The sequence below is a fragment of the Pyrgilauda ruficollis genome, unplaced genomic scaffold (assembly GCF_017590135.1).
Source record: "Pyrgilauda ruficollis isolate IOZ18807 unplaced genomic scaffold, ASM1759013v1 scaffold24, whole genome shotgun sequence".
Classification (NCBI taxonomy): domain Eukaryota; kingdom Metazoa; phylum Chordata; class Aves; order Passeriformes; family Passeridae; genus Pyrgilauda; species Pyrgilauda ruficollis.
In genome coordinates this window covers 17,020,953-17,035,153 of record NW_024523648.1, presented here as the reverse complement: position 1 = coordinate 17,035,153, position 14,201 = coordinate 17,020,953, and the positions used below count along the sequence as shown (strand labels likewise).

Sequence of the window (14,201 nt, the reverse complement as noted above, 5' to 3'; positions counted from 1 at the left end):
AGATGCCTGTGGTGTAACACTTTCAGACTGATTTGGAATACACACATATTTACACATACCAGGATTCAAAAGTTACGATTTGGCAGGACTAAGGTGAAGAAAAGCTTCTTCAGTTTACAGTTCCCAGTGAGACACACTACATATAAACAGATAGGTAGCAGCAGGTAGTTTCTTACTTTCATTTAAAAAAAAAAGTAATAGCTCAATTGTATTTCATAGTTTTCCAGACACTCTAAAAAATGTCACACAACTAAAATGCTATTGAAAAAAAACAGAGGTGCTTCCCTGCAAGGATTTCAATACACTTTGCTGTACAAAAGGTGCACCACCAACAGCACAATAAGATGCAGAGATGTGTGTGTGATTGCCTTCCTTCCACTGGGAAGGAAAAAGTAACATTTTAGACTAAAATTTTACATAGCCCCTTTTATTGACCAAGAACCATTTGTGTCATTATCTCATGAGCAACCACATCATTAGTCTTCCTATCCGTGAACATAAGCAACAGAAGAGATTCAACTACAACAGATTCTGTAATACCAAATAAGCCACTACTCTTCTGGTACTGCCAGATGGTCTCTCATTGCCTCTTATTATTTTGCTTGCTGGTGGTTGTCAAATGCATCTTGATGAGAAAGTTAAGTATGTTTTCCTTTCAAGCCAAGGTCATCTTCCATTGAATGATACCATAATTTGTTGAAGAATACTTTTGTAATCCTCTCCCCCAGAGCCTGACTAGATTAACTTCCCAGGATTCTGTTGCCATGAAATGTACTTTACCTTCAGCAGGTCAAATAATAATGAGTCGACTCAATTTATAAATGTGAGACAAGGAAGAGGACAAGTGTCAGCTAGGGTGGGTTTTTTTGGATGTGGTATGGGTAGTGGTTTATTTCATTTTCTTCTACCTGGATGTCTCACAAAATGGTGTTAAATAGGCATTAATTAGACACTAAAAAATAAATTAACATGCAGAGGCAAATATTGCATGGCAAACTGAGTTAAGTAACTCAAGTAAGCATTGCCTCAGTAGCTATGGGACAGAACTATCAAGAAATCATAATACTGCTTTGAATTGTCACATTCTCATTTTTTAAGTCCTTTGAGCAGTGGACATAGTAGGGCACGCCCTTTTACTGGCAACACAATTCAATTGTCTTTTTAAAATGTTGCTCTGCCTAAAGTGAGAAAATTTATCAGTTTGTGTTTCAAAGCCCAAACATATTTGCCTGTCATTTGAGAAGTGATTTAAGAACCATAAGTAACTTCAATATTATACATGCTTGAGGTGTTTTGTAAGGTTGCCTTATCTGTGTACCTGCAACATCACTTGACAATACAAACATAACCAAGGTTTTGCTTTGGGAACATTCAGAAAGTTTGTGGAAAAAAGTACACAAAATGCAACGCTTGGAGAAGCAAACCTAAGTGATTAATTTCAGACAATGTAGACCTATCAGCTTCTAAGTACTCCCTTTTATAAAACAAAACCAGCCAATAACTATTCCTACTTTGATAAAAAAATCTAAAGTAATTTTTGCAATGCAAGCATTTATTTTAAGGAATCCTCTCTTTTAAAAAGAGCCCTGGTCATTCACACTGCTATAGCTTTAGTGCAGTAGCCATTAACTAGTTAGCTCAGCTGTATTATTTACCTCTCCCAAACAGAACATTAGTTCAGCAATTCCTAAAGTTTTTATGCACACTTTACCACTGCTTACAATGAAAACACTGCTTTAGAGATTAAGTCCAAACTTTAGGACGAGTGCCTTTAGTGCTGTGTGGGGCTGAGACAGGTACTTGTAAAATAGCACTACTGGCAGAACTTAGAGATTTGCTAAATAACATACTGACAATTATTAAGTATTAGATGCTTGCTTGCCATTATTCATGCATCAGCACCTCCATGGTGTGTGAAAGTTTGAAAACCTGAGTCCAAGGTTATCTGATTTCATAGTAAAGAACTAAAGGGGCATCTAGAACTTGAGTCTTGAGCAAAACTATCCCAGCTATTTCAATTAATGGCTGTAAAGATACATTCTGTTAAACATTTATAAAAACTCACAGCATGAATGGAACCCACAGCCAATTCTAAATGTTACACAACCTGAACCAATAACTATTTTTGGCAAAAATAATATTTAACTGAACAGAAGTTGAAGAATTCTTACCACAAGGAAGATGTTACCACATTTCACATTGCACGGCCATAACACAAACGAAAACTCCCAGCATGACACATTCCAGTCATATTATTCACTTGACTTTTTAATGCAAAAATTACGTATTCTTTTGTTTTGCACGTCACACAATATGATGTGAATAGAAGAATACTAGATCAGGGGTCCAAGAAAAGACTATGCACAGGTCAACTATGTATACAATTCTCAATAAGAAATCTTCCAAGCTTCCAGCTTTTAAAATGAATGAAGTGACAGGAAACTTCAGCTCTTCTTCAACAATAATGGTAAATATAGAGTCCTAGAGAGGGTAATTGTAAGTCAGCTACTGTCCAGCAAGACAAACAGCTTGATTCCAGCTCTTGGACCCCTGATTTATTGCCTCTCCTTACAGGAGGGTATAACACTGGCAGCAATTACAATAGCACAAAAACTTTTGGCATATGAAATATTAACACAGGATTGACCCTGCATTGCCCCTGCCCATCTCACCACGATTTCCCTTTACTCTCTTTTCCACATGTTCCAGCTACCTTCTCTGTTCCAACTTTATGCTAACCAACAGCTAAGAAACACTCGAGTTTCTTTTTTTGTGTGTGTTTCTTAGATATAAAGCTCCTCAGTTAAAGCCAGGACTGAGGTAAAACAGTGTGTCATTTGTGCTAGGAAACAACAGTATCCGATGGTGAATACTCCTTGAAATTTCAGTGGTCCTGCCAAAATTAATGAAAAAACAAGATTTTTTCATCAGGACAAAATTAAAGATGTGATTGATGAGAGTCATCAGAATTGGTACCACTTCTTGTCTTTGTACTTCAACATCATCTAAAAAAACAAAAAAAAATTTCTAATTACTGTTTCTGTAATGTAGCGAAATGTACAATGACACCAACAAATACTATGCTTTACAAAGCAGCATGAGAAAGAAGGATTTTAGCAAGACTTCTCAAAGTTGCAAACACATCGCTCAACACTGAGTGTTTAGCATGATGAATTTTCTAACGGTAGCGTCATTGCTGGTGATCTAGCCTCAAAAAAAGACATTTTTGGGAGAATGGGGAGATTGCACAGGAATTTGGGGTGTGGAAAGAAGTTGGCATTAAAATGGATGAGAACAGCCATTCTATGGTAGTCACTGAGGAAAAAAAAATGAAGTTGCCCTCAGAGGGTTTGCATAAAACAGGATCTTTCTTAAGGACAGCAGGAATCTGACATAAAACTTTACTCTTCTTATTAATTCAGTGACAATAAGTAACTTTTTTCACTAATGGGGATTAAGTTGCACATTTAGAAGCTTACATGCCACTCCAGCAGACTGCATGCTCTAGAGCAATGCGCCACAAGACAAGGCTGTTTACAATGAGTACGTAATTGTTAGGAGTGCCAAGTGATGGATCCTTTATCAATGACACTGCATGCCCTTTGGATACCTCTAACATGCCTTTGACAAGCTCAGTCACTTGCAGAATTTGCATTTATCTGACAATCAGTTTAATGTTCAGTTTAACATACTCACCTCGTGAGCGTGTTTTGAGAAAGAATCAGCACTGTAAAGCATAGCTGCAGTTTTTTCTTCCAGTTCTCCCAGTTTCTGTCCTCTTTCATCCAGTGCCAACCGGGCTCGTGCCAGTTCACCAACTACACCAGATGCTGCTCCTTTGACACCTTCGATACCCCCAGGTCCTGGAATATGCTGGGCAAGACTCCTTGATGCCTTCCCAGATGCTGATTCCCCAACTGGAGGCATTTGCAAAAGCAGAAAATACAGAATAGTAAGTTTTCCTGTCATTGTGACATAAATATCATTGCAACTAGTTTATATAGAGATGTAATTTCTTTGCATGGAGACCAAACAGCTTATTGTAGGTATAACTATGAGCAACACTCACTACTCTATGTTAGTAGATGTTTTTGCATTAGAACCGAGACATTCAAACATATTTTCAAGTCTCCAGGTAGGTTATAAAACTGTAAGCTCTTCACAGCTCAAGTGTGAAATTAAAATTCTGATGTTCATCAACAGAATTGTGAAAAAAACACTTCACCAGCACAATATAGCTTATTTCATGAGGAATGGTTTTGAGTTCAACAGACAAAGCAGGGTATTGAAATATTGAAAAGTTGTGGTTAGTTCTGGAAGTGCTTTGCTGCTATGTTAGCCAGCCAGTATGATTCCACCAGCAGAAGTTTTTTTTGATGACATTCAATTTCACATGCAGACACCTGAAGATTAGGTGTCAATGCTGCCATTATTGTAAAAACCTTGGGAAAAAAAAAAAAAAAAAAAAAAAAAAAAAAAAAGAGGAATGTAAAAAGACAGTATGGCTGTAAGAACAAATCAGCACAAATGGTCAGCTGAACAGCTCCAGACTCCAGTGATGGCACTGACTACATTGACTTTGCTCTTCATGGCACATCAGTCACCCAGTTCAATCTAGACACTTGATGTGCCAGTCTCAGGCAGAATTGTATAGACCACTGAAATCTGAGTATTTGTTTTAAACAGTGAAATATTGTTTAAATATTTTCCTTTTTTTTTTACTTCTAGGAACAATAATATTAACTGGTTAAATACATTTTGATGCAGTATTTCAAGACTCTCTGATTTGATTTTATGCTTCTATTAGGAATAATTTACATTTAAATTAGTACCATAAACATCTTTCTGTGAATTTGCAAAATAAGAGAAATAATTTCACTTATTACAGATTCTGCTGCAACCCTCATGGTAAATATGGCTACTTTAAAGATATTCTCAAATGTCTTTTGAATTGTCACTGAAGTCTCTGTCAGGCTTTTTTTATTCATTAGGATTTTTCTCTTCCATTCAATACTATTTTCCTTCTAAAGATCCAAGCCAAAACTTAACGGTGGAAACTTGCCACTATATAAAGAGATAGCTTCTAAAGTTACACAGTATTTTTCCCCTGTCTCAGTCATATTAAATTATAATTTGTGCACATAAATTTCTCTACTGGAATACTTGACCAACCTTCCATAGTATTACATATATATATATATATATATATATATATATATATATATATATATGTATATAAACACCCAAAAAAGAAATCTTTGACACAAAAAGTGACCTCTAAATATCTGATAGTTGCTCAAAATGTACAGGCACAAGTAATGAAGTCTAATTTTTATTCTGTAGAGATCAAAAGAACCACCCTAAAAGAAAGGATTGGCAGGGCACCTTGTCTATTTTGACAGATACATTTCACAGCAATAACAAAAAGGTTTTTAAAAAGAAGCTTGCATAATATGGTGCTGCATCTAGCAAATATCTAAATAAATAAATGGAAGCTATTTTCCTTAAATATATTGAAGTGCTTAATGCCACCACAGTAAAAAAAAAAATATAATAAAAAAGGAGAAAATTATAAAGCAATGAAAATTTTGCCAAATTTGCATTTTAATGTCCTATAAACAGAGGACTGAATTGAAATATCATACAGTTCTGCCCTTGCTGTCATTTCTAAGGCATATCTGCAAAGCAAAACAAGGAAAATCTGGCAAATAACCGAAGTAGAGTGAAATTTTTATTTTCTCACTGTGCAGAAGAGAATTCTCCAAAAGCAGTGCCTTTCAGTTTACCAGCATAAATAGAATCATGGTCAGTACTACACGCTTCATAAAGATGAATAAAAATAAGGTTATACAACAAGAAATGGTTTTAAAACAAAACCAAAATGTTATAAAACAAAACTCATCTACTGCATAAATAATAAATGAGCAAAAAGAACCTGTGAAAAAAACATACCAAGCTTTTCTGATCTTGTTGATAAGGTGTACAACACAAAATCTATGAAAAAATATGTGTCACTCCCTATTTTACTCCCCTCTTCATAAAGATAATGTTTTATGAACACAGGTAATATATTTACCAAGGATCACTATCTTTCTTGGGAAGAAATACCAGAAAAATAACAATTAATAATAACTTACAGAGTTCTTCTCTGTCAAGTGACTGTGCCCCACCTCCGAACAGGCCTTTGAAGAACCCCCTGTTTGGTGCTTCTGGTGTTTCTACAAGAGTGAAGAGCTCACCCAACATTTCCTTTGCAATGAAAAAGAGACAAAACATAAGGCATAAATTATTAAAAATAATGGAATATTTTTTCACTTTCAGGATTTGTTTAATGGATTTGAATTTCAAAAGAAACATGCTTTACTGGGCATCTGTCTTTGCAAGGTGATGTAGGAAATAGAAAAATAAAAATATATTAAGAAATTTGTCCAAACCACCCGCTTTTGACAGTTGCAAGCTTAGAGCTCATGGAATTCAGAAGAAAAGAAATGCATTCAAGTAAAGCTTATTTGCCCCTCTACAACTTGGGCAAGGCTTCTGACTTGGTTCTATTGAAACTGCATCTACAAACACTTATATCCACGTAGCAGCATGAAAGTAGAGCCTGCAACTCTGCTATTGCATTATTCTATACAACTAACCAACCTGAAGCATGACTGAGAATTTTTCAAGCTGTTAATACCCCTGAAACATAATAGCTTCCTTCAAATATCCTGAGTTGGCATTCCCCACTTGTGTCAGCAGGCACCTTCCCCAGTGTGAACTGATCAAGGGAATTTTAACTGCATGTTAAAGGAGGAAATTTCCTGTTGATCGAAATGGAATTAAGCAAGAAACTGATTCAGCTACAATAGGATGGATGGAAGAAAAATTTAAGGTAGAAATGATTCATTCAGAATCAGAGTCTACAATGAAGGAAAACAAAAGGGAAAAACAAAAATCAAAGCACAAAAGCCTAAATGCTCATCTCAGAATGTATCTAAGAAAAAAGTGATTTTTCAAAAAGAGTTCATTACCTGAAGATTTTCACATGTTTCTTGGCTGTAGGTGAGCCTCTGTATTTCAGTTGGTGAGACAAGATAGAGTGCTTGTCCATTATCAGTGAAGCAGAAAGTTCTGGCTATCCGCATATTGGTGAGTGGCAGGTAATATACATCCAACAATGGCCTTAAACTTGGCAAACTTAAGGAAAAGAATTAAACCCCCATTAAATATAGCAGAAATGTCTCTTATTGATCAAATGGCTGATTTTTAAACTGCAATACATAATTTTTTGTCTTCAACATTTGCATGACACCACATAAACAGGTATCATTTAATGACATTATAGAATCTCAAAACATCAGATTTTTTAAGGTAGCACCTCAAAAGTGAAATTTAAACATCTGCATCACAGATGCATTGAAAAGCAGTTTTTAAAATTATAATCTGAGCATGTATATCATAAATTCAGTATTTAATGAATTAGGCATTACTTAATAATTAGCAAGCTATTTTGATAAGTATCTACGAAGAGTTTACAACTAAACATCCTGTCTCTCCTCTCAAATTAATAATTTCTCATTGACTAAAAATACAAGTCTAAAAGATCTCTCCTCAAGAAAATTTAGAAATATAACACAAGTGTGCTGTCAAAGAAAAACTGAGTACAGTAGCCTCAACCAAGCTTATGAATTAAGTCTCCCTTTTTTCTCTGACTAGATGTTGAAGAGAAAGTCCTCTTAGAGCAAAGTTTGCTTACCTTGTATTTTCTGATTCTGTACATGTAACTGCAGAACTTACTGTATCAATCTACTGAAGAACAGACTGCACACTTGGGCTAGAACAATATTCCCCTTCCAAACATTCCCCTTCCTCAACAAGATAATAAATGCAAGGGACAAAACACCTAACTTCTTGACAAGTAGAAACCATAATAAACCACTGTCTCAAACATCCCCTGAGAAGTTCTTCTAAACAAAATTACAAAAGTTGTTAGCTGTCCCAATAATAAAATAAACAGCTTCTGCTGCAGACACCATCCACACAAGGTTATTAATTCTAGACACTAAAAAAGCAGCCAATGGGGAAAACTGAAGTTAAAACAAAAAAAAGATGTAGTAACCACAACAGTATCAGGCTGCCTTATTTTGTTTTTTTCTTTTTCTTTTTTTGCATGATGCTGATATTGCATTTGGAGGCAAGTTGCAAAAGTGAGAAATAAAAAGCCATATTCTCTTGTAAGCATATCACCCAGATATGACACCTCTGCCATGCATGTATCTAAAATAAGAATATTCCTAAGAGTCAGAAACAGGGAAGCGTTTTGCTTCAGATCAATGGGAGCACAAAACATTCTTACAACTTCAAAACACAAAAACATTAGATCAGATAGGAAAAGCATGATATCCATGAGAGTATTTTCATAATTTCTGTTACAGATTTGTTTGTTACTAAGTCCTATCTGAATTTATATCAGTAGTTAAGTATTGGGCATGCTGGTTATGATACAGTGCTCTGACAACTTCACATGAACTGCACATAAGGTCCATCCCCAGCAGCAATTCATGCTTATGAAATGGAGCTCAGTATTGGAATCCAACGTCCCCACACAAGGTAACAAATCAGCATTTATAATTTACCACATATGCAGAGTTCATTAGAGAACAATGTGAATCCTGAAGAAGACAGGATTTGTTTCAATATATGGTATCTGAACATTACTACGTTTAGTTTTAATTAGGAAAAAAAAAAGTTTGCCCTGCAAGGTGAGCAGCATTTTTTAGAGATGTTTAGAATACATAACAGATGAGATATACACCATTGGAGTTATAGACTTACATACTACAATTAAAAAAAAGTTTCAATTGTATCAGTTTTAGTTTTACTCCTAACAACTTCCTAAAGAAATATTTTTTACAGAATTTTCCAAGCTGAAAGCTTCTTTTGGCAACCTTAAAATAATCTTTTAGGAACTGTACTGGCAAAATTCCATAGGGCCACACGTTCCATATTCATCTTATCATCAGGCCACAGCTAAACTGCAGGTGCAAGGGTGTAAGTACATACACACTGCTGGTTCAGAATAAAATAGCACATAGAAACATTTAAGATAAAGGAGATGAAAATTACACAGGTGATCTGTATATTTAAACACTACTACTCCTACAACACATGTTTAAACTCATAACTTAAACCCCTTACCTTGACTTATTACTATACAACTGGCTGTTAATCTTGCCTTCATAGCCTGAGTTTAAGCCTTTAAGGCACAAGCACGCTACACAAGAAAATATTGAGGCATGAGTGTGATGCAAACAGCTGCACAAAAGTAGGCAGAGTTCTGGTCATGTGCAAGCTAAAGGTCTGACTCAAGGCAGTTTTCTCCATCAGGAAGTAAATTCAGTTTTTAGACAAACCTGAAGTCATGGACCTATATCACCTGTTTGTAACTATGTGTTGAATCAGTGTAGCTTGAGCTAAAGTGATAAACTTTTTCACGTGTTAAAGACATAATTAACAGGAATGTGCAATCAAAATTATTCAGGCTCAAGTATTAGAGAATCATCAACACTGAGTGAATGTAATTTTTTTTTTAAATTAATCATCCTGTGGAAAAGGAACCTTTCTTTGTAGCAGAGGACTATTTCTTTTTGTATTTAAGTTACTATCAAACAGGTCTTACCTAAAAGTCATAATATGTCCATTGGCACAAAAACATGCAAGGCAGATACTGTTACTCAACGACACTATGTCTCCACGAAGAACAAAAGAAGTCTCTGTTATATTTTGCTTATAAATACAGTTCTGGGATGGCAGTGAGATAACTTTTGCTTGCTTTTCTGAACATATCACTGCATATTGGTTTTCACTGATTTCCTGAGAGGGAGAAGGGGACACTGAGACAGGTCGTCGCTTTTTTGCTTTTTCTTTTTCATCTTTATCTTCATAGTGTTCTCTCCAGGTTTCATGTGCTGGTGGGACCAAAGATCCTGTGGTGTCCAAAAAAGCCATTCTCAAGATTGCCCCTTTTAGCCTCAGGATGGTTCCTAGGAAAGAGCAGTTGAGCACATTTCTAAAACAGTTCTCCTAAATTGCTTTCCAAGCTACAAAATATTCCTTTAAGAAGCTAGGAGAATGAAAAGAAAAGAACTTCAGTTTGCCTCCCTAGCCAAACAGACGTACACAAACCTTAGGCATTTATCTAAAAACCAATGAAGAACAAATGTAAGCAGGAAAATGTTAAACCAATTTTCAAGGGTAAAGTGGGTGCATACTCTTTCATAAACTTCAAAGGAAATCTTTGTATTTAAGTTCAGTGTCACAAATGCAACTCAATTCTCTCCTGATGAGTCAAAGGTGAGCACCACTTTTTCCTTCAACTGGTTTAGAGACAAGCACGTGTGTTTTTTTTATTTCTCCTCTGCAGTTCACGCTTGAATCCACTTCTCTAGCTTGAAATGAAAAGTTCCATCCTTACTGTTCAAATCACTGTCTCTGTAGGCCAGACCTTAAGTGAATAAATTTATTTTACTTTAATTCTTTCACACATAAGTAACATCATGAAATTTGCTAAGTCCAAAATATAAAGCAATATCTTTTAAGGATTATGCTGCAGATCCAAAGGGGAAACACACTGCCTAGCCTGCAGCATTGCCTTTATGACCAAATGTTACCAAATCTGACCACTGCTGCCAATCCCTGACTCGATGGGCACAAATCCCATATATGGTCTAAATGTCCACTCCTCATCATTCCTCAAATCAAATGGCATGGCAATTTGTATGTTTGATACCATCTGTGTAGCAAAATGGACTAGAGCAGCATGTTCTGCATGAGACCGTGGTAGCAGGAAAGCCAAATCTCTGACTAACAGTCTATCCAATAAACCATTAACACATAATCACAACAAAATCAGTTGCTGTGCATCAGCATAAAAAGATTCAAAACCTTTCACAGAAATTCAAAAGAATACATTTATCACTAATATTTCAAGCTAGTTGTTCAATTTACAGCCTTAGTTTGCACTCCCTTTTTTTGCTGCAGGAAAACTGATTGACTCTTACTTCATAACTAAAAAACAGTAATAAACTGAGCATTTGATACTATTCATGTTTTCTGCTATCTCTGTTTAACAGTGACATATGCTTTCTCAGCAAGTGAACACTGAAGTAATATTTTTTATGAAATTGTCCTTTCCACTTTTCCAGTTTGAGAAACTTTGGTAGTGAAGTAACCAGTCTAGCTTATCTTAAACTTATCAGCTAAATCAATGCAATATATATTTTAAATTAATCAATCATTGAAAAGAAAACCCCAAACCCCAAGTTTCTTGAAAAATATGAAGAATGACATCAATACTTTATCAAAGCGTACTTTAGTCTGTCTGCTTTGTACATACCACTAGGAGAAACAATTACTGGCTGAAGAAGTCTTTGCTCTCCTCCTGGGGGTAAGTTCAGTACAATGACAAGCACTGTACCCAGCGTGGTCCCAACCCACAGGCATGGGGAAGGTGATGTATCAGCCTTTCTTGTGAAAGTCTCACAAAAATGAAGAGCTGAAATTGCCTCGCGTGACTCTTTATCAATGCTAGTTACACTAGAACTCCGGGATCGACTGAAAGAGTTGTCTTTGACATCTGAAAATAAATCAGTATTTATTAAAAAGAATGGCAAATTGGAGGGATTAAGAGAATTTTTTTTGTTGTTGTTCTTTAGCATCAACTGTTTACTAACTATAATACTGTTGATTTTTGTACCCCTATTCTTCATAAGCCATATCTCCTTATTCCCCAATTTCCAGCTGCTTCTTGAGCAATGCACCCAATATTTGTTGCAGAGGTTGTCATTAGGTAATTATCATGAACAATTTGAAGGCGTATTTCTGTCATCTAGAGCCAGAGAATAACAGTCACCAAGTGGTACTCCTTTAAAAAGCTGAATTGAACCTCTGCCAATTTACTTCATTGAGCAGATGAAAAAATGTTGGCTCCCATGGAACACAGTAAACTAATCTTAGAAAGGTACAACTATTTTACTTTAGGAAATGCAGTGACATCTGCACAGCGTGATAGCACGGAACCTGTAATGACTCAGAATATTGCTCCACTTTAGGAAACTGTGTGTAGGAGATCTAACAGGCTATTTACACACCCCCAAACTTTTAGTAAGAGAAAAACAAATGCTACCAAATGCCATCTGGTACTGCTATGCAAATCTGAAGATTTCCACTGGGAATGCTGTAGCATAGTGCCAGTAATAGCACTAAAGCCCTTCCGGATGTCTTGCTCACTGTTTAGCAACAAGTGAATTCTTATGTTAACAAAAGTAAATGTGCTGCTCCACTCTTGCTGTATGCTATCTGTAGGTGTGGCAATACCTGATATATCAGCAGACACTGAATTCATCTATGCATTCACAGATTAATGCTGTACTTTCTTATTTCATAATTGCAAAGTCTTAGCACAAGACAGCCCTCACCAGCAAAAGTTGGATGCAATTTATATTAAGCCTTTTAAAAAAATAACTCAAAAAAATCTTTTGAGTAGGGTATAGATGCAATTGACATTTTAAAGCAGGATTAAGAGCTAAAGAACAACATTCAACCATGTACTATTTGGAACTACTACTATGTTAGTTTGATGAAATTATTGAAAAACTTCATACAAAGAATATCTAACATGCATTTGGAAAGCATACATACTAGATTTCAACTGACTAAATACACACATCTACTTAACACAAACAGTGAATCTTCTGAGGAATTGCCTCATTCCAACAAGGATAGAAAAAAAAACATTGTCCTGATGAATTTTAGCTGTCAAATATAAAACATAGATTTATAGGAATTAACTCAATAGATGTTGACATACTAAGTTTTCACACTAAAAACAATAAATCCAGTGTAAAACAATGAAAACAATAATTTGTTTTTATAAGTCTTCTAATGACCACCACCTCTTATGATGCTTGTTTTTTTCAGGCTTGAGTATTTACTAATTTAATGGTTTTTTTCAACTTCAACATGGATTAATCAGTCTGAATATAATCAATCATACAGTAACTGCAATAAACATAGCTTTACATGTGCATTTGTGTCTTCTAGTTTGATTTGAAGAGCATGTGTACAAATTCCAGAAGCATTGGAATGGACAGGAGAAAACCAATGAAACTAATTGTCACTTGGGCATTTTTGAGAGTGGATAATCCATTCAGAAGAGAGAACAGAGGGTTAAAAGTTTAACTGCTTTAGTACATCCTACTCATCCTGAAGTCAAGGAAGAAGCTTGTAAATGGATTAGATTTTGATGAAGAGGAAGGAGCAGCAGTGTGATGAATCACTACGCACCACCAGAAGGATGGAAAGATGAGGCTCTTTTGAGGAAGTAAAGCAAGAAATAGCACCTAGTGGCAGTAGCATCTTTATCACTGGATTAGAACATTGAAAAGCAATGGTATAATGCAGACAAGGGTACGATCACGATAACTTCTGTTTTAGAAAGCAGAGCATAAATACAGAAACACATAGTTTAGATTTTATTTGTTCAGAGAGGAAGAGGAGCCGGTTAAAGATCTTAAGACAGAAAATTCATTTGAAAGAACAAGATCATGAAAGAGTAGGTTTCAAGAAGCCATGGAAAGAAATGAGAGACAATGATAAGGATAATGAATTTAGGAGAAAGGCATTTCAGTTGTCTCCTACAGCCCATAAACATGGCCACATAAGTGACAAAAATATAAGCAAGCCAACACTGAAGAACACTATGCAAAAGCTATATCACTACAAGAAAAGAAGCAAAATTAAATGTAACTGCTTAAGAAAGTGATTTACAGACCTGAAAATCTAGAATAATTTTACACAGACCAAAATGAGGTTTCTAAGCACAGATATTCACATGCATGCAAAGTCAAAATCAGTCAAAGGCTATTGCAATTCAGAGGTACAAACCATTTTATCAGTTTATCAGAAATGATGTGACAAAAAACCCCTTCCATTATTTCAGTAGAAAGAACAGCAAATACTAAGTGATGTAGAAAACACTGTAACTCTTTTAAGATTGGAAAGTGCTGAAAGAAGTTCAGCATTCACTTTTCACCAGTCTTCGTTAGGAAAAAGTAACATTTCCAAGTAATTACTGCCATCAAAGAACTGTGAGTAAAACAGCAGAATTACAATTGGTTGATACTTCAGTATAAATGCGCTCCAGTTTGTCTAGTATG

General features: G+C 35.5%; 1 protein-coding gene across 8 annotated transcripts in view; it reads right to left on the bottom strand.

The window, feature by feature from the left end:
* Positions 1-406: 406 nt before the first annotated feature.
* The window catches only part of STXBP5 (syntaxin binding protein 5), a 103,517-nt gene continuing 89,722 nt past the window's right edge, over positions 407-14,201 (bottom strand). For all 8 annotated transcript variants that reach the window (XM_041469757.1, XM_041469756.1, XM_041469755.1 and 5 more), the window contains 6 exons: positions 11,381-11,620; positions 9,665-10,028; positions 7,017-7,182; positions 6,138-6,249; positions 3,697-3,917; positions 407-3,005 (listed from right to left, as the gene is read on the bottom strand). In XM_041469757.1, coding sequence (XP_041325691.1) covers positions 2,964-3,005; positions 3,697-3,917; positions 6,138-6,249; positions 7,017-7,182; positions 9,665-10,028; positions 11,381-11,620 — 1,145 coding nt within the window. In that variant the 3' untranslated portion in view covers positions 407-2,963. The remainder of the gene's footprint in view (positions 3,006-3,696; positions 3,918-6,137; positions 6,250-7,016; positions 7,183-9,664; positions 10,029-11,380; positions 11,621-14,201) is intronic.